Source organism: Anopheles funestus, chromosome 2RL, assembly GCF_943734845.2.
Source record: "Anopheles funestus chromosome 2RL, idAnoFuneDA-416_04, whole genome shotgun sequence".
Classification (NCBI taxonomy): domain Eukaryota; kingdom Metazoa; phylum Arthropoda; class Insecta; order Diptera; family Culicidae; genus Anopheles; species Anopheles funestus.
In genome coordinates this window covers 27,231,017-27,252,852 of record NC_064598.1, presented here as the reverse complement: position 1 = coordinate 27,252,852, position 21,836 = coordinate 27,231,017, and the positions used below count along the sequence as shown (strand labels likewise).

Here is a 21,836-nt window from a genome sequence, read left to right as displayed (position 1 = left end):
ATGTGACCGGTTGGACCGGTGGCTGTGGTTGGTTGTGTGAGGTACCAGGAGAAGAAAAAAACGCCACCCATGCGCCACACACTCACAGGGTCATACGATGCTAACGGTGCAGTTGCCTTGAAGGTGCGCGAGAAAATTGGTTCACGATGGGTGTGCGTTACATCGTGCCACAAGGGGTTGTGCCTTGTGACAAATAGAATAAAACATGTTGGGTGGAAAGCAGAGGTAGTACGAGGTACTATCAGTTGAGTGTTTTAAATATAAAGTGAGTTGTAAAGACCACTGGATTTATTTGTAGATATTTTTGTCCAAGAAATAAATAGTTGATGGAAAAATGGATGGAGAAATTCTAAGTAATTAATTAACATTTTCCTATTATAATTTTAATAAAAGTAATAACAGAGCAAACACACGAATAGATAACACATTCGACAATGAAACATTGAGTGATAGAAAAACCAGACCAGTACAGGCATGCAAAACCTGCCACAGCTAATGAAATTGAATGAAAAAGTGATTATTCAAATTTATGCAAAACTGGCCGAATGCAGACCAGGTTGGGGCATTTTTATATGTTCATGCAACGAAGCAAAAACCCAAGGGCACCAAAAATGGATAATGGAACCGATGATAATGTGTGCGTGTGACACGACTTTTCGTTTATTTTCGTGAGGGTGGATTATGGCATGGAAAGAAGGTGTAGGGATGGCATTACACTATGACCTCGTACAAACACATTCTACCCTGGGTACTGTTATTTGCCAGCCCAGAACGCAAAGAAATTATTTTCTTTCCAAACATGGAATCACTTCTTTGCCGTTGTCGTGTTTTTGTGTTGAGAAGAAAGTCACAGTTTCTCTCCAGTGAACCAGTGTTACCGTGTAACAGAAAAAAAAATGGCAAAACAACGAAACAAAAATGCATTAAAAAATTAAAACTACATCAAGTTTGAATCAACCCCATTCCACTAAAGCGAGCAAACAGAAATGCATTACATGAAAAAAAAAAACTACACTAGGCGTTGGGTGGAATGTGGTATTGCTGTCGTTACAAACGTTGATAAGACAAAGAGACGAAATGAGGGGGAGACAAAAGTATGCCCCAAAAAATGCTCGGGTTTTCCATCATAAAAAGATTGTGTGTGTTTGGTTTTTTTTTCGTTTGTACAGAGGAAAAAGCAAAAGGCAAAAGGTGGGGCTGCTACATAGTGATATTGAAATATTACCATGATGTGCCTAGCGCAGCATAAATGAATTGTTATGGCCGTAATAATAGTAATTATCATTATAATGTGTTTGCGCCGGTTTGTGTGTTTGTGAGTGTGAGGGTTTGTTGTTTTTTTTTTGGGGCGAGGGGGCTCATGGAATCTCCGATGGCGTTGGAATGGATAAACGGACAGGGAGGCAAGAAGGGTGATGGATAATGAAATGTTAGTGAGATTTGAGGAAGTATCATTTTCTCCACCTTTTTCCTCCATTCCTATTCCCTGGAGCTGGATTAATGTGAATCTAAAAACGGCAAATCTCGCATCCAGCCTAGAAACATCAGCTTTTAGACCTCCGCTGCTTGATTAAACGAATGTTTGCCAAGAAATTAGTTACACACTGATGAAAAAAGAGTACGATTTTAGTGAGTAGAAGCTTGTTAACTTAATAAAAAGTCGTATTACAAAAGATAATATTGTCCACTGGTTTGTGACCGTTCGGTACTTTAGCGAACATTCATCAAGGGCTGTGGATCATAAAACAAGTAATTGTCAAACGAAGCGTAATCGGAGTGACCTGAACGACTCGTATATCGCCCGTTACCCAGTTTGATAACATCAGGCACGTTCAGTGCGTGCAGCACTTTGCTTAGCTACCGATTGGATCAGCATTGTATTTCGTCATATTATGAACAGCTCTATCACAGTCGCACACAGGCCATACAATTAGCTCCCGGCTTGTGATGAACCTGATCACAAACAGTTTCGTGTTCGTCCTCGCATTATCGTGACACGTCGCGATCTTTTACCGATCTTATCATGGCACAGGCCACAATCTACTTAACGTTGATTAGTGGTTGTAAAAAAAGAAAAAATGGTTTAAGTGTAAGCATTACCGATCGGTCATTACCACGCGTTGGAAAGCCAAAACGAGGTAGCTGAAGTTATTTGCTCGGTGAGAATTATTCACTGTAAATGGTGGTGGATATAGAGTTCCCAAAAACAAAAGTGTCTAAAATGCAATGCATACTGCTTTGCAAACGTTATCAACGGTTTTTTGGTGTTGATAGCTGCTGATCATGATGTAAGGGTGATTGTTACGTGCAATTTTATTGACCATAAAACGGACCATTCATTTCCAATCGATTATCATTTATAGACGTATTACACGTAATTTGTGTGCTTTGTAGCTTGATTGATAACGTGCTACCAACACCACATTAAGATTCGACTGCAGTTTTCTGCGTGGGGTGCAGCTATTCAACCGAGTTCTCATACGTCGCTGTAAAAGGGAAATTTTCAATTTCGATGGTATTTAGATACAATTATCACCTACCAAGTATACGATCGGTAACAAGACAAATCTACTGCGCTTCGGTAGCGTTTATCAAAATCCCATCTGACAGCTGTCAATGGCGATGAACGGGGTGCAGGCCATAAGAAATATGGCCGCCCACGTGTGCACGGTGATCAGGGTTCTTTGGATTTCTTCACCCAAAACGGTGTTTTGGAATAATGCACACACAGGGAGAGCGATAATTATCATCCTTCCAGACGACGTACCAACTTAATTTGAATGACAAATACGATTGTGATCTCGGACCCGTACCCGGGTGGGCACTTGAAGTTTTGCCTGAATGTGACACCTTTTGAAAATCGGTTTCGGCGTTGCTAACCGTGGCAATTGCCGGTTCTGGTGTAAAGTTTCGAGTGCAATATGCAATGTCTGTTGTGCATTCAGTAATAGAGTTAAAGGAATCAGCGTGTCATACCAGATTTCCTGTATTTCTGATAGACATTTATAAAACAATTACATTAATAGAATTATTTTGAGTTGGAAATTATCTTTCACTTGCTTTCAATGAAAAATATGAATGAGAAGATGAAGGTTGAAAACCTAAACATAAGATCCCAATTGCCAGCAGGGACTTGAGGTAATTGATACTCTTGTACAACCGATGTCCTAAAAGATTCTTCTTAAAATCTGATAGAAAAAAAAACATTCCTCATCCAAACCAAATAGAAAAAGAATAGTCAATCCTCAATATATTCCGCAATTCACAAAACGATCGAAAATAGTCTCAATTGCAGATTCCATTGTTTGCCGACCCTTTCAAAACTTCAGAACCTAAGCTTTGTAACAAACGGTTCAGTTTCATGTTCCTACCTGAACTCAGCACGGAAGGTTATCCTGATTCCTTTATTGTGCATTAATGCGTTCTTCCTTACTTTTTCCTACATGCATCTTACGCAAACAAACATGACCGCACCCAATTTTGCCGTAGGGACATTCCAACGTTGACTCCTGCAATTGCACATTTCTGCACAAGCCAATTTGACAATTGACAGATATATACGTCTTCCCGTAGAGGGACCGCTTACCCCTGTAAAGAACGACGACGATGCAAGGAATTGTCTGCGACAATTGATGGCAGGCAGGAAATGAAGAATCACGGGCGATTACGATCACAAAGCGAGATCAAACTTTGCAAAGGATTGGAAAAAGAAAAAAATGTTATGTTAAGCTGGTGGGTTTTAGTCTTTCGATCAAATATTTAACCGGAACTGCAACTGTTTTGAACGACGAAAGAAAACTCAGAACATACCCTTTACGAAATTTGCACTTGCTCAAGAACTAAAACTTGACCAATTTGATGCGCGTGTAACTGTGTGTATACGTTTTGCTGTAAACGCTTAAATTTGAGCTAAGGCACAATCCAACATGGACTGTGCATTTGTGTGCAGTAGCCAGATGAAAGATGAGAGATCGGAGATCTGGATACTGTAGATCGTTATCCGTACGTCCAATCTGAGAATCTGGCTAGCGTTACGGTGGCACCCAAAATCTGATGAACCGGGGCATTCAAATTACCGCCAAAAGAGAAAAAAAAACCTGCACATGTATAAAAGAGAACCATTCTTAAGCCGAGTGTAAACTCGATAATAAGCTTGCGACATCAGCATCTCAGCTACCGAGCAAATGTACCGCAACTCGGTCGGATAAAGATTTTCGTAATTAAAGAAATTTTAATGATTCAATTTATCTTCGAAAAATCATCAGTACCCATTTATCCCATTTCGTCAGGAAGGGATTTTGCATCGGCCGGTGCAAAAGGTTCGCGTCGGCACAGTGCGACCACGGGACCACGGGAGAAAGCCGAACAGGAACTCCCAAGTGCGCGCCACTAAAAAAAAAAAAACACAACACGAAGGATAGGCAGCACTGCTCATTTTCGTAATGAAGTTAGATGTAGCATGCAGAACGCCAATTAACGCTTTAATAACTTCGCTCGATTTCACCCAACGACGGCGACGATGACGGCGATCACAGGGCTGATCACAGGCGAAAGGGTATACGCATTCGCTAGAATGCTGATTTGCATCAAGATTTATTTCATATGGTTTGTGAAGGGCCCCTGTTTCTGATCTGATCCCCCCCACCACATCCTTCCCCCTCCCTCCCCGCACCCATTTCGCATCTTCCGTTGCACCTTTTGGGTAGTGCGCATCGTGGACTAATTATGACCCCCTCCTTGCGGATTGCTCGGTTGAACGTTTGCCGGCGGGGATGCTTGCAAGCGAAAGAATCGACCCGATTGAGCTGGACAGATTTCCCAGAAACTGCCACCGGGCGGGGGTTTCGATATCATAGTCGTAGGCATCGTTTACGCGGCATTTAGCTCGCAATCTCTCGCAAGAACCGGAGTAGGTGATTTAGCAAATGCATCTGTGTGGCGCGTGCGGGCCGCTGTAGCACGTGTTCCCGGGTAGAATCCGGGAAAACCTACATCCGCGTAAATCGACCGGAACGCGCCGCCTCACTGCTCGCGTGCTGCCGAAACAAATGGTGCAACGGCGCGCGCTCCCGCTCGTGTATGTGTGTGCGCTATTGCGTTTGCGGTCTACTTTGGTGGTCTCAAGTGTACTTGCGACGATGGTATGCAAAGATAGAAGAAGGCATTGCTTTATGTGATCTGGTTAAACCTCAACGATGATGTTTGGTGTTTGCACATCGTGAACATTTAACATTGCCTGTTTAACAAGATCCGCGTGTTGGAAAGTCGAAACGGTTCCAACAATAAAAACAATTCAATTGACAAGCGTGGCAAATTTTTGACCATATTTAGTACATGGGGCATTAACAGCATACAAAACGTTTTTTTTTCATTTCATTTCTTTACTTTCACCCTGCAGGTTAACCGACCATTGACGATGAAAAAGGAAGGCATCCAGACGCGAAATCGAAAGCTGTCGTCCAAATCGAAGAAGAAGAAAGGAATTCCTGGCTCGTGTCTTCCACTCGGCGGCCATCTCGGTGACCTGATGAAGCCGCTCGATCATAAACCCTCCTTCCCGGGAGCGTTCCCCGGTTCGATGGGTAAGTTTCACAGCTCAATTATAACCTCTAATCATATTGTAAAGTAATAATGCTATTAAATTGTTAAACAATTAAATGCTAAACCGCACTGCTAACGTATTATCTCAACCGTCTTCCACAGGACAACACGGCCATTTATCTGGCGGATTACATCCGGCACACACGCATATGCACGGAGGTTGGTACACGACCGGTATGGGAGCCCTTGGAACGTCTGGTGGATTACAAAACGGTTTCGGTGGTGCGGGCTCGTTAGGTGGTGGTGTCGTCCCGCATTCGCAATCGTACCATCTAGGACTTAATTCAATGGTAGGTTTCTAATGTCTATTTCTTGAGAAACAATACTTTACCCACTCACCTGTTTTTTTGAGCAAACATTTAACCTATTTTCTCTTGCTGTTTTCCCATATTTTCCCATCCCCTCCAACAAAACAGAGCTGGCGTTCGGAGTACACGTGATGGAGCACCAGCAACTTCAATACCAATTTGTTTGAGTTTAGCACCTCGCCGAAACTGCAACAGCAACACCAGCAACAGCACCAACCATCCCTCCAGCATCAGCAGCAGCAACAGCAGCAGCAGCATCAGCAACAGCAACAGCTACTGCTGCAGCAGCAGCAGCACCAAAACCAGCAGTCCACCCATCAACTTCAACAATCGCCATCGTCCAGCTCGTCCCTGTCGTCGATAGCGAATGCTGCCACGCTGCTCGAACAGCACCATCTTGGTTCGCTGCATCAGCTGCACGAACATCATCACGAGTCGGCCGCCAGCCAGCTGCATCTTCATCCACATCAACTGCATTTAGCGACCGCAAGTCAAGTACAAATCTAAACATACGACCCTTCCCCCAATAACTCCCCAATTTAGCTGTTTCACCGAATATCCCAGGCACTTGTTTTCGATCAGTTTACGAAGTTCGTCGCTGATGTGTGCGCCTCTAGTCACCAGTAAATTCGTACAATTGTTTTTTTTTTCTTTTCTCTCACCAACGCAACCATTTCTGCGTACGTAACGTTTCCACCATTAGCATACACGACAGTTCAAAGATGATCGTAACAGATCACCTCTTAGCGTAAAGTAAGGATCTCCACATGGATGGTCTTCGGATCTTCGACAAAACAAAAGGAATTTATTGGAACGCATCCTTTTTGGGGAGGGAAAATACGTTGCGTTTCAGACGATCGTTATTGAAAAAAAAACGATTCAGCACCGGTTCAGTATTATAAATGATTTTCATAAACAACCCAGTAGTAAGTGAAGTGCATGCGGCGGACTAAAAAAAAACATACGACGGGACACGAGACGGGCGCTCGGTAAGAATCGCTTCCGGTGGCGCCTTTCCAAGCGTTTGTGAGGGTAGAAAGCGATCGGATGGTACAGGAAGCGTAACAAAAGGTAACCAAGCGAATGATGAGCGCAAGTTAAAACGAATTTAATTCACCCCACCCCCACAGCGACGGGAGGATGGAAACATAGTAAAAAGAAACAAAAAAAAAACTGGTGCAACTCTGGTGAGAAAATGTGTGTGTCTGTTGCAGTTGACTTGGGCTTTGTATAGTTTTGTAAATATAAGATTGAAACGCTGATAATTTACCAATGTTCATCACCCCGGCATTCGGATCGGGATGGGACATTAACAGCATACAAAAACAACCACCCTTCTTTTCCGGTGCTGTGGTTTATACAAACCACCACAACACTAGGAAAAATGATCCGCCGATAGAAACGAAGAAGTGTACCAGTGCGCACTGAGCACTGAGCATGAGGTCTTGAGTATGTGCGTCAAACATCGCATACAAAGCAAACAAACAGCAAACAGTGATGTACGTTACAATTGATTAGATGGTAAGAAAATAGTGAATTCAACTGTTCGAGAAAGCCAAGCGAATCTTACCCCCAAAAACGGTGCAGTGAACAAACAAAAGCCACCAAAGGAGTGGTAAATATTGTTTTGACTTTTGGGGAGAAAAAAATGTACGAGTTTAAAGAGACCTAACCGTTTCGTGAACCGGTTCATGTCTTAAGCGAAATCAATCATGGTTTCGATTGGCAAAGAAAACAACAACCATAATGCCCACCATAATTTGTCACTACAGGCAGCCTGTTTGTGCAAGGGAATAGAGCAAAAAGTAAAAAAAAAGGAAAACAGTGGAGCAAAGTGCAATTTTCTTAGTTTGAATTACGCGCACCATAGAGCAAAGTGTTCTTGCGTTGAATCCTTTTTGGGATGATTATTTTTGTTTTAATCAGCGGTAAAGCATAATATTAAAGCACAGGCAAACAAATTTAACAGCTGGACCTCGTTTAAGTTAGCATAATTTATTTATCTATCCACCTTATTTTAGTACACTTGTTTCAAATATTTGTGTAAACAATTGCTAAGGTAACAGCAGAGCGTGTGAACTTTGCAAATATAATTTTCTTCTAATATCATTTGCAAACACATAAGCTGCCGCTTGTTTGCATCTTTGATTGTTGATGAAAAACCAAATTTTCATACAAAAGTAGCACAAAGGAAAGATAAAGATGAGATGGAAAATAAAAATACAAAACATGAAAAAAAAACTTGGAAGCAGATGCCATATAAATAAGTAGACTGTAAAATAGTTCAACAAGCAGAACGGCAAAAAAAGAGCAAAACTTTTGCGTAAGCTTGTAATGTCTTGATGTTGTGAAGGTGAAACATTTGAAGAGGAATGCCGTTTTTGTACAGACACCTGATTAATATGAATCCCATGCTAGAACAACAGCAAAAAAAACTAAGGAAAAAAACCATGATCGTACGCATCTTCTTAAAGAAAAGAGAAATTGTTGTTTGTTACGTATGCAAATGCAAATAAGGGAAAAATACACACACAAAAAAAAACATTAAAAAAAACAATGAAATCAGTCAAAGCGAGAAAGTGATCAAAAACAAAAGTCACAAAAAACAACAACAAAAAACAAGAAACAAATGTAAACAATATACACACAAAGAGAAAGCGTTTTGCATCTACAGTATGCAAAGATGCTACACAGAAACATACAAGAAAAAAATAACAACAAACGAACAAAAAAACTGTTAGCGCAAATTACTGTACATAGTAAAAGGGTAAGAAAATTCAACCATAAAAGTTGAAAGTAAACGAAAACGACGTGGAGAAAGGAACGCCCTGTATTCAAGAGGGGGTTACAACAGGAGCAATTGTAATGCACAATACAAAACAAAACAACAGGAATTAGTTGCACCGTAACACGTGAGAGAGTGTGCAACACCGAAAGATGTGCAAACAAAAACAAACAAACACATACAACAAAAAAACAACAAGATGCTCAACTTTTAGCAGACCACACAGGTAAATTCGTTGATAAAAAAAACGCACATAGTAAACATTCATTACACGATGTCTTTTTTGATGTGTTGAACTACTATACAATAGTATTACTGTGTAACGTTTTTGTTTGTTTGTTGCGGTGTAGAGCAAATATATGCACCGATGACAAGCAAAAATAAGCAAAAAAAAGAATCACTTCCTTCAATTTTCCCATTTTCCTCCTCCCCCACTGCATTTTCCCACAATCCCCTAAATCAATCCGACTCCTGAACGCTCTTCACCTCGTACAAGCAAAACACACGGTCTCTATAAATATGGATATAGGCGTACGTATATATATACATAATACATATAAATATAAATGTGTAAATTATATAGAATGTGAACATACGGTCCGGTAAGTGTCACCCGTAAACTAGCTCTAAGAATCGAGACCGACCGCAGACGTGGGCGATCCATCGCTCTCGATTGTGTCGAACGTTTGTCGGTAAACAGTTGTCGGCACAAAGCAAAGTATTGTAATTAATATCAACAAACTGTGGATGAAAGAATGTAAAATCACGGAAAAATAATAATAAAAAAAACAATACAGATGTACAAAAAATATTAAATCCTAACGCTGCAGTGATTTTTTGAGGGGTTGATGATTATGGACGATAAAACGTTAAATTGAGAAAATAGTTGTACTTTAACTATAACTGCTGCAAATGATGATTTTCACACGGATGTAAAACATATCTGTGCACACCTTTCATCTGCAGAGGAATTACAATTACGTAAACAAACACAGCTTGGCACCTTTTTCCGTATTCTGATCGAAATACACGATACGCTGTCGTAATGGTAAAAACGTGTGGTCGGCTATTCTTTACCCATCATAAGCATCAGCTGCATCTGCATCGGACGACCAAAAGGGAAGCTTCAATTCTATAGCCACGAGCCATCGCAGCTAAGTTATGTCACTGTGGTGTAATATTTTTGGCGTCGATCGTTTAGCAAATTCGTAATAATAATTCCACTTTATTTTTCGTTTTTTTACGTATCAAAGAAAGATTGCACACGATTCCTTTGGTTGCTTCCTCTTTGATCCGAAAAACCCCCGGGGCCGGGGAAGCGGGCAAGACAGCTTACAACGTCTTTCAAGGATGTATCATAATTTGGCAGGTGTGCCAGGAACTTCCCGCGCAGAGAATTCCTCGCTGTGTTGTTTGTGTGCATACGGTCGCCACCACGCAAACGTTTCCGGAAGAGTAAGACAAAGCGAAAGGAACGACAAGTGTGCCATGGTAGAATGTACGTTGCCTTGGTACATCCTAGCAGAGTCGAAAAAGCCAGCTGATTGCGTGTCAGCTTCAGCACAAAATCACACATGCAGCCTTATTCCCGAACGAGAATGTACTGCGATTCGTCATAATTAAGGCACTCTTTGGCCACGAGCCTAACCAAGCCACACACCTTTGGAAAGAGACTGGCATTTTTGGGTTTGTTTTCGTTTCCTTCCCATTCGATTCATCCGCTAACAAGGACAACGCATAAAAAGCTAACTCTTGACGTAGCAGCAACGGTTTGTTCGATCGTTAGTGGAGTCCCTCTGTTGGGTCCTGCTTTTGAATTCGGCCCGGTGTTAGGCACTTGCAGCAACAAAAAAACCGCGCGCACAGGTCAGTTTTACGATAGCACGTGCCAGGCACTAGGCAACAGACAGAAGGAACCCTCACACTTCAGAAAGAAACAAAGATTACTGACCCATTGGCACATGCTTTTTTTGCGCTTGTTGTGTCGTTTAATCCGACCTCATTTTTCATTTATTTTCTCTGTTAACTTCATCATTTTTTTGTTCTGCCCTTCTGCTTTTTCCTTCCGTTTTGATGATTGTTATTATCCTCGCGGTAGACAAAAAACCCTGGAAATGGGGAAATCTTTTTATTGGACAAGAAAGATATCACCTGTCCTGGAAGAGTCCGGAGAGCGACCCAGTTTTGAAATGACCCTGACTAACCGAAATAAAATCGTTCTTTAATCGACACAAGGAGAGACTTGAAACATTTGAAGTCATCAATAACGATTGGATATGTTTTAGGGTGGATTTTCGTCCGCCGCATAAATTAATGCACAGCGGTTGTGCGAGAATTGTAATAAGTAATTCACTTATTTTATGTTAGTTTTATTGTTTCATAAAAACTATATAAGTTCCACATCATACAGGCGATAGATTGTCTCATAATCTAAGATCATTAATTTCTAAATTATTTCGTATACAATTTTTTGCTCTAGCAGATATTTATTTCCGTAACACATCTTCATAATCCCTGTTTGATGAATGGATTACCTTCTATCGTTACTATGTTCTTGTAGAAAGAAAAACAATTCATGCTACTATCAAAAGGGTAAAATGTGCCAATGAAGCATGAAATGAACCTTGAAGCAAGTGAAAGGATCAAACCTTGAAATCCTTTGCTAAAGCAAAAGCGCATCAAATCGCCAACCGGACGCTGACCCTTGTCCGACGAAATTGATTTCCCTTTTCGTATCGGTTAATTTAATTTTATGGCTGGATTTAGCACGAAAATGGGATTTCTTTCGGACAGTCTAGTCTAAACTATTGTTTTATGCTGCTGAGTTTTATTTTCTTTACACAATATAGTGCATAAAAGGCTTTGTATCTTTGAAATTGGAAAAAAGAAAGACAAGAACAACAAATAGTTTTGACGTCTAGAATGAACAGAGTTGAGCTTCCGATCACACCTACAATTCAATTATAATCATAAAGATGAATATTAAATTCTAATCCTTTTACATATGTTCCATAAAATATTGATAAATTAAGTTTAAAAGTTCTGAAATAAAACTTCAATATTTGTAAACCTTGAGTATACCAGTTACTCAAGTACTAGTTACCAGTTACTCAGAGTAACATTTCTTTGCCCAAAAATTTATCAAACTAACACGAGATCAACTTCATCATCATTTGCACCAAAATGAAAACATTTCCATCATGATACAATCAAAATGTCGATTACAGAACGGTACTGTCTTCAGCCGTATGTTTTTAACCTATCTTTCCTTTCTGTACCATTTTCCAAAATCAAATGATGAAAGAGCTCACATTCCCCCCAGTGTGATGAGTTGTTTCATCGTTTGAAGCACCAGCACACCTTAACGCAACCGATATGATCACTCATCTTGATGCATGACTAAACTTGAAAGAAGGATACGGCTAAGCTAACTTTCTTTCCCACAAACTTCGGCAGACAATCAGTGACGGAGGCAAAGATCCCACCACGCACGCAAGTGTTAACTGAGTACCCGAACATATCCTTATCGCAAACGAAGTCAAACGCAGGCTAACCATAACCGGCTCTTCCACATCACTTAACATCAGACACAGGCCCTTGGCCCGCATCAAATTTTCAAACAAACATCAGTGGCCCCCTGAACTTCTAACGGTTTGCTGCTATGCTAGGGGTTAGACGACGTACTACGTAGCATGCAGGGAGAAACAAAACGGTCCGAGATTCGCTTTTCCCTAGCGCCATCAGCCGGATCGACCATCTTTTAGCCAAGGTTTGAGATATGTTTGATTGAAAAAATATAATAAAAAGACAATTTTCCACATGAGGGATAAGTTAAAAATCGGATTTTCCAACCGGATGGTTTCCAGTGTGAGCCAGGATAACGCAAACAAATTGTCCTCGCAAACCATAGTTCATCATAGCACCCGTAGGTGGGGTGTTGGCCATCTCCTGATGGTCATATGCTGGTTGTTGCAGTTGCTCCTGAAAGAAAGTGAAACACTTGGAAGGATTTTCTTTTCAACAATCCCAAAAAAAACGAGATACCGACCAAACTAGGACCAGATTGACAAAAGCAACGATAGTCTGTTTATCTATGTTACTGTCCCGTAGCTGATGCGCTTCCGTAGTCATGCCTTTTTGGAGTTTTGAAGCTTTGAATGATGATACCTTGACGAATGGTTTTGCTAGCACCGAACGATTATGGTGATGATGATGATGAGAGGCAGTGATCTGGGAAGCAAGATACGAAAGCACAACAAGCGCAACGAAGCGTTGCTGTCACTTGAGGTAATAAGTACTTCTGCGTCATGTGATGTTGTGCAAATACGTAAAACATAGTGTGAGATTCTAGGCTATAGTTTAGCAAAAGGTGAAAAAACGAAACATGGAAAATTAAATAAATAGAAAGAAATAGAAAAACATCATTTTTATATGATTTCGTAGTTCTGTAATCTTTTCAAGGTATTCTAATTCATTGAAAGAATGAAGTTTTATTATTGGGTCTACAAATAAATTTTCAGTGTTTTACAGAACTTCCGCCACAAGTACATCATAAGCAGAAATGTCAGATTTGAAATGTCATATTTAAAAATTAGACATCTAGCTGGAACGGATTAAAGACATTTTAATGTATTTCAATGGAAAATATTGATATACAGGCAATGTTACGGTACGAATTAATTTCCTATTGCAAGTTACCAATGTTTACATTTTCTTTTATTTATTTTCCAATTTTATATCTTGGTAATTAAGATATGAACGAGATTCGGCAAATATCGAATTAATAAAATATGTACAGTTTATTTCTACTAATTTTAGACCATCTTACGGTGCTGGAGATTAATGGTTACGAGTAGGTCAACAATTTTACTCGCATTCCCGCATACGGTCGGCGTAGCTCTGCCCTTTCCTTAATAGATATTAATCGGCTCTCATTAAGCACTATCGCATTCCTTCGCTGCTGGAAAATTGCGCCAAGTTAAAGGCTCTCCCTCCCCTTCAGGCAACTAACATTTTCACTCACAACGCAAAAGTAACCAAGCAAAGGAAAACACATTCGACGAAAATAAAACAACAACTCGCTTTACATGTTTTGCCATAGTTTGGAGGTGAAACAGTAAAGGCATTGAAACCACAACAACAACACTAGTGCTTTTTCCAAGCATAATTTACGACAGTGTGTCGAGGCCACACGGTGAAAATTAATTCGATGTGCATCGCCATCGTTGATTATCGGACCTCAATCTTTCCCTTTAGGTGGTTTAGATTATGTAGGAGTGCACACTGTGCGTTTGTCTGTTGGATGCAAATTTCGCACCCCCCCTTTTTACGAGGTGCACCAGGCGGTTTCCGCGCCGTTGGGAGAAGGCTTTCCTTCCTCTCACCCCTTGGGGTGTCTTGGGATACAGCGCCAAATCTAGCTCTTTGTAAGTGTGTTTTTTTTATTTGTCGTTTTTTATTCGCAAGCAACGTAGCCTTGGCACATTCGCATAAACTCTGACTCCGAGGGACAAACGATGTGAACTGTTATTTTTCCCCCCTTCTTGCTCTTGCTTTTGGTGTATATGTAATTTCCCACTTTTACTGTCCCTTCCCGGAGTTTTGCATGGAGGGACTCCCCCATTTTAGGAAGCAGCGTAATGCACTAAACGAAAATTAAAGTCTATGGTAATTAGTGAAATAGAACGAGTCGCTGCCAAAATGAGGCGTAGTGCAGTGGTGGAAAAAAAGCGAAGAAGCACTAAAAATAAAGGACATGAAAGAAACCACTCGAAAACGGCACAGTCAGCACCGTAGACCAAATGAAAAACGGGGGTAGGGGAGAATGGTGGGAAAAATGCTACAACGGCAAACGGTACTGACGCGTTTCCTACACCTAGAATAGCCGCAGCTTGAGGGTCCCAGCCGAGCGGAAAGATTGAACCGATAAGATTTCGGTGTAGTACTACACCCAACACACTGCAGGGCCGAAACCGCCGAGTTCCTCGCCGATGCTCCATTGCGTAAGTTAACGAAAGGGAGACGGCTAGTAGAGAGCGAAAGAGGGAGAAAGAGAAAGAGAAAGAGTGACAAAAAAACACGCCAACCACAAGAAGTGCAGCGGCAGTAAAAATACTTAAGCATGGCGCTGTCCCAATCGTAACGTCCACCGTGGACGAAACTTTAACTATTCGTATGCTTCTTTCAACCGTTCCCGAGTAGCGACCCAAGAGGGCACCCTCAACGATGGGGTGCATATCTCTCTCTATCTCTCTGTGTCTCTCTTTCCATCCTTCCAACGGTGGGGCCCCGAGTGCGTTTGCATACGCGGTGCGTTCCGAGGGTTCCACCTACCGCGTACGCGTGTGCGGTTGAATCGGTTTAATGTTTCTTTATGTTTTATTTGCTGGGGAGGGCAGACCTTCTGCTGCCCCCTATGCGCTGAGGCATCCGATCGTCGGCTCGCATAAAATATGTGTGTGCATGCTTGGACTCCGGTGCATAATCGCCCCCAAAAGACGGTGGAAGACATGTGCGGTTTAACACATTCAAATTAGAAAAACAAAACAAACGTCGGCAGTTACGACGGGAAGCAACAACAACAGAGAAGCAAAAAAAAAAAGAATACAATACCACACTCACATATAACACCCATGGACCCTTTGCGGACACCCTCGAGCAACGTGACGCCTTGCGAATGCCCTTACAGAGCCTACATATGTACATGCATACGTTATAAAAATTTGTTCGTACATAAATTAAAATTATGCTCATTTGCAACAAAGCTTTTCTTTCCTTCTCTCTTTCTCGCTCACTCTCCCTAGGACGACACCACCCAGCTGCCCGTGTACACCGTCAACATGGAGAATAACTAAAATGGGAAAAGAATACAACAACAAAAAAACAGATTGCGAATTTGCCAACATTTTGCAACTGGAATCTTCCCGTTTTGGGGGCTTTGTAGTTGGGTAAAAAGGAGGAAAAAAAACGAAAAATCCGCTCCAAGCGACGAACCCTAACGAACCGGTGCGTCCGTCTAGTTTTCAGCTGTCCAGCTGAGTTTATGTGCCTCTGTCGTCGGTATTAACCGTTGCGGATGGATTAACTAGAGCTTGCTAGGTTTGCTGGGGCTCGTACCCTGTCACCAGGTGAAACGAACCGGAAGATTTTCCGGAAAATACTAGCACGCACACCCAGAGAGCAACACCTTTTTTCTACTGCTTTCCTTCTCTTGCTCTTGCTAGAACCACCCACGGTCAGTGATCTTAACGTATTCGAAAAGTTCTCAGCCACAGAGCATTAGCGGTGCAAAGTGGTAAAATGGGAATGTGCCTACGGACAAACCACAGAACAAAATAGTCGGGCCGCACAACGAAAACCACAAAAATTCCAATTTATGACGATAATGCTGCTTTATTTACCAATTATTTATTTAAAATTAATTTTAATGAAGTCATAAAATTTACACTCCATGCATTAAGCGAAACAAAAGCGAGTCGTACGGCTGGAGGAAGCGCTACACAGGCCAAACTATCATCGTTTCCTTTCTGTTTTTGCCCCTTGCCGGTATGCATCTTTTGGCTCGATCATATCGGGAAGGGACCGGGACGTTCCTTGTAAAAAGGGCAATCGAAAAGCGGCGAATCCAACCGAGTTGGGTTTGTGAAGTGACGAAGGAAATTGTCAAAAAAAAGAGCTGCACCATTGCGCCCCAAAGCGTATGCAACGACGAGGACAACGGCCGGAAATTGTACATCGAACGGAATGTAGACAGGAATGTACAAACATAGCCACATAACAGACGCGGTGATGCATTTCGAATGGAGAGAAGAAAAAAACATAACGTCGTGCTTATCTGTCCATCGCTATCCTTAATATGTGCGCGTATGATGTTTGGCTGGGTCAACACTTTTGAATCGGGCATGGTAATTGAGCAGCATATTTGATAAAGTAACAAATGATTTTTGGCGCAGTTTTGTACAAATCGGTTAAGCATCCAATGTGGTTTGAAAATCTTTTGAAAAACAAATTTTAACTACATTTTCTCTCATATCTCTATGTATAAAACGGTGTTTGGTTAATCCAATATGGATTCTTGGAGTTGAATTATTTATTTAACCAAACAAATGACTCGAATATTCTATTAAGAAATTCAAGATTTTTTTGAAAACATGTATTTATTTTCATTAAATAATATTTTAATCAAATTTTCCCTAGCTACCTGCATAGTTCTTGAAACGTGTTGAATTCTGCGATTTCTGAATCTGGGATTCTTCCAAAATCTGGTCAACAAATCTTCAAAATTCTTCTGAAATTGTTGAGAAGCCTTGAGACGAAGATTGGTATGAATTGATCTCTCAACTTTTTGGTTATTTACAACATTAGAATAAAAACTTTACATTTTAGCCTTCTATTCAGTGTATATTGAAAAATTTCCCTCTAAACGTTTTTTTAAGATTCGTTAAATTTATTTAAGTATTTCTTTAGCTTCGTAGTATTAATGGTATCATCATATTAATATTAATGGTTATCATATTAATGGTAACTACCGGTCATCTACCTGTCATTTTGACTGGAACGCTTCATTTTCATCACATTATTTTTCGAGATAAAACAATCCTAAGGTAGTTGAAACATGAGTTTTACACATATGTGTATTCTATAGTACGGTATCCAATAACCAATAAAATATACTAAAACTCCTTTAAATTGTTTAAAATTAAAGGCGAACGAAAAACGCTTAAAATGCATTGATAGTTTTAGTGTTAAACGTTAGTATACCTAATATCTTGTATTTTGTCGTCTATGATTAATAAGTCGTCCAATTTTACTTTCTTACTAGAGGAATAGCTACCAACAAAAAATTTACAAAGACCATCACGTTCCTTAAAACTGCTTCGCACACAGCAACAATTGAAAATCATTAAACTGAAACGGTTTGATACAATTCAATCAGTTCCATTTCAACACGCTGTTACCGTTCGAAACATGAGTAATAAATTTATGAACTGAACAGACAAAACTGAATAAAAGTTCAACAAAATCGGCACCAAGCAGCACATACATAATGTTGGCAGTCGGATGAGCTCAGGCTCTTGTGTGAGAAGCTTCGGCTAACTCAGAAATAAACCGTCCACCATCATTTGCCATTCCCGAGAAGATTTAATGAAGTACTTAACGAAACTTAACCACCCATTACGACATCATTCTTAAGAAGGCGAGCACGATTTCTCTCCCACCCAAAAGCTTCCGATTCCGTCTGCCCCTGGCTTTCCGAAAAAAAAAATCCAGTCCAAAAGTACGGCAGCAATCGGTGCAGGTTAAAATCTCATAAAAATAGCACATTCCGGATGCTTGAAATGTGCGGCCCCGGAATCCCCGGGCGTGGATTCAATATCAGCGCTAGTAAAACAGAAATAATGCAGCAAAACTAATCGTGAATATGAATTCATACACAAAACACAACAACGCGACCGTCAATCGGGTGCGCGGCCTAGGCAATGGAAATAGAAATATCAGTTCCAGTACATTTTCCTTCCGGTAAGTGCTATAAAAATGTGATGGATTGACATCGTAAAACTTACCGTAACTTGTTGAAACAAATACGAGAAAACGGGTCCCCCTTGTCCTCTGTTTTGGGGCGGACGGACGGCCGCCACAACCATTTTCTTGCAGCTGAGTTTTCCATTTATATATCGGTGACTTTTATCACTTCACAGAAATGAATAATTAATTAAGTGCGGCAGGTTCACCAGGTGGTGGTACACGTCTTCGGTTGCTATAATATCTTTTTTTTTAAATACACCGTCTTCGGCCTCCGGACTGGCTGGCTGGTGGTAGTCACCTCCAACCCTTCGGCCAAGAGGTGAACCAAAACAGGGAGATGAGCTTGAAAAATGTAGTTGATAAGTAATATTTATTGCTCCATAAAGATTTGCTAGCAATAACTGCGTGCTTCACGCTCCCTGGCATGTGGTCGCAAAGCTACCAAGCTTGGTTCCAGTTTTAGCACGGTCTTTACGAAACGATATCATCAACCATGATGCCTAGAAAATGGTGCGACGAAAGTAACCATGTCTTCCAGTTGTGTACCATGCAGGCTGGGCATACCTGTGCCTCGATAAACTAATGTGTCGAATGTCGTGTTGAGCTGATAATATTCTCACACGTCGTTCTCACCGTTTGCTCAGTGATCGCGATGACACGAACGTTCGATCCACCGTAAAGAGCCTTTGCAACATTTACAGCTAAAAATCAATCGGCGAATCGGCTTCTATTTTCGGTACCGCTGCTACTACGTGTGTGCCACGTACGTTCGATTTATGATTGTCGTAAAGGCATAATACATTTTAATGTAGCATAATTTAATACGGCATTGCAATAATAAGCAACACCGTCCAGCGATGTCACACAAATGATGGTTCGTTGCTAAAATTATGGCAATGTGCAGAAGCGTTTGCAATTCATCACTCTTACCTTCGTACCATTGTTGACGTGGACCGGTGCGTCCTTATTTAGCGGTCGGTACGATCGGTGTTGCCGTCATGTTAGTTTATGATTTTAGCATATCGCTCATCAGCATCATCGATGGCACTAAACGGCAACAAAGCCACTTAGCGCACTATGGACATAGGGGCGTAAGACGAACAACATTTGGAACCGCTTTTTCCATTTCTTCATCGTGTGTTTTTTTATTTGCTATTTTGTCACATAAACTGCTTTGTTGTTGCTTGATTGTTGCAAGATTCTTTTAGTTCTTGACGGTGACTTGAATGCTTGTCAAGCCATCTTCCGGATGGACACAGGCACAATAAGTACAACAATTAAAACGTTTTTTTAGCGAATTAATTGCAATATCACAAATGAAAAACATTTATAAAATCGAGATTTTTATTCTTAGATTGTTATTTAAAAATTTTCTTCATTTTTTTTTATTTTTAAAGAACAGCTTGGCTAAAAAAAAATCATAATATTTAGTGATGAAAAGTGATGCTATTTGAAAAATTATTGATTATTGTAGAAATGTTATCCTTTTACGAGAAAAACCACTAATAATAAATGTGTTCTTTATCATTTTCCTATTTTCCTAAACCACCTATTCTATTGTGATTTACACTTTTCGATCACTTTTGTTGCGTGCAGCTGATATCGCCGCTGTTGCAGCGATGCACTAATTCGTAGTACCCCACAAAACCCCCAAAAACACCATCGACGCACCATCAACCTGTAGTCGGACAAAAATCCGACCCAAAACGCATAAGTTCCATCGGTGAAGAAAAATATTGAATAGTCATTATTTGCAGGAAACCAAAAAAAACAAACATTTTATATTTACGATTATCAAAACCAGTGCATCAGTTCGTTTTCGCACAAATTGCCAAACACAAAAGAATTGTTCGGTCGGAAGTATATTCTCCGTTCGGTGTTTCGCAAAACCGATCGGCACGCGAATATGCACCACGTTAGCGACCACGTTAGCGTAATGCACGAATGAGAGGTATTTTTTTATTAATATTTACTGGTAGTACTGGTTCCCTTCCCAAACCAACCCTGCCCATGTTTCGTTCCATTTTGGCTCTTCCAGTACTTATCACTGGAATCCTTCGTTAAATCCGTTTACACACCCATAGCCATCATCACAGCTCGGTAGCTCGCCGGTGCGGCTCAGCGATACTCATAAACTTTGCGATTTATACCGTTTTTGTCTATGGTGAAAATTTCATTGTCATCAAGCGATATTGCGTTTCAGCAAAAGCAACCGAGTGACAACCGAGCAACATCGGTGGGGGACTGTTCAAGGATGGTGAAATCGGAAAAATCCCAGCCAAACACACTGGCTGGTTAGCTTTCGCGCATCCCTGCGCCGAAGCTGATCGACGATTGCAGAACACCCACCTCGGGAATGGTACCGGAGTGGTGGTGTGGTCTATTGTTCTATGCTGGTAACCGAGTGCATCATCAGTGTTGGCATCCATGCCATACGCTAAGCTTATGTTGCACCAACTGCATAAGCTAATATCGTTCAACGCCAGTCAATGCAGCAGGCAACAAACGCAAGCAAGCGTATAGAATTCTGTAATTTAATTTTTTTTACAACAACATTTGTGTCGTGTGCTAGTATGCTGTACACCCGCGTATACGGTGGTGTACTTCAGGTAATGCAATTACGTTACAATACCATGCGAAAGGCAGCTGAAATATGAAACAGATTGTAGGGGAATTTTGCATTATATCGATAGTCATAAAAACGTACCAACAAATTTTATTTGCGCTCAATTTTAATTAAAAATTGATTAATAAATATAGAACATTTTATCATTTTTATATGTTTTGGTTCTATGTTTTTTAAGCTTTAAAATTCAAATGGAATATTGCGTATTTACGCATTTGGACATGACAAAATTTAACAATTTAAAACCAAAAAAATATTGTTAATTGTTAAAGAGTAAATCCAATTTATTAATCATAAACAAATATTTTATTAAAACAAAATAAAACACTCAGCTCCCCACAGTGTGGTTGATGTGGGTTGAACAATTTAAATCAAGATAAAATGTCCTTTCACACTGTTTTACTTGGAATATTTGACATAATCTTGAATCTCACTCGTCACGAAGACAGCGCAATTATGTTTTGAATGCTTTTGTTCATCAATTATGTTAATTATTGTTAAAAGGGAGATCAATAGTCCGTATGTTTGAAAAAAGAAAAAAAAACTGTTAAAAAAACCTGTGAATTTACTAGAAAAAGTTTAAAACATCATACCAATTGATAACGCTGCTAAACAGTACAAAAAATAAACTTTGCCGAAAACAGAAAATTCTTAAAATTCAAACGCATTTCTCTAAAAAAATGATGAAATCAGTTTACACTCTGATTGTTATACAAGTCAAATACTGACAAATTTTTAGTTAAAAATCACATATCACTCAAGTATCAAAATCAAGAACTCAAAAAATAGATTAATTAATTTCCATTAATCAACTTTGAATTTTTGAATTCAAAAGATTCTTGATCAAAGAGAATACTTCAAATTCGATTTTGTTATGAGTTTGAAAAACAGAAATAATGCAAATACTCTCCAATGTGTATAATATCCTTTTAAAAAGTCGAGATTCAAAGAAGCAATAAAAAAGCAGTTGTCATTTTAAAAATCAAGAATA

At 40.2% G+C, this 21,836-nt stretch overlaps 1 protein-coding gene and 1 long non-coding RNA gene across 9 annotated transcripts in view; one reads left to right on the top strand and one right to left on the bottom strand.

Annotated features, from left to right (window-relative positions):
• Window positions 1–9,510, top strand: part of LOC125765310 (GATA-binding factor C) — a 102,077-nt gene extending 92,567 nt beyond the window's left edge. For all 8 annotated transcript variants that reach the window (XM_049430311.1, XM_049430310.1, XM_049430307.1 and 5 more), the window contains 3 exons: window positions 5,399–5,582; window positions 5,704–5,891; window positions 6,018–9,510. In XM_049430311.1, the coding sequence (XP_049286268.1) occupies window positions 5,399–5,582; window positions 5,704–5,891; window positions 6,018–6,041 (396 nt within the window). In that variant the 3' untranslated portion in view covers window positions 6,042–9,510. The remainder of the gene's footprint in view (window positions 1–5,398; window positions 5,583–5,703; window positions 5,892–6,017) is intronic.
• LOC125765357 (uncharacterized) overlaps window positions 1–21,836 on the bottom strand; it is a 130,595-nt gene that overhangs the window by 75,353 nt on the left and 33,406 nt on the right. The window lies entirely within an intron of this gene.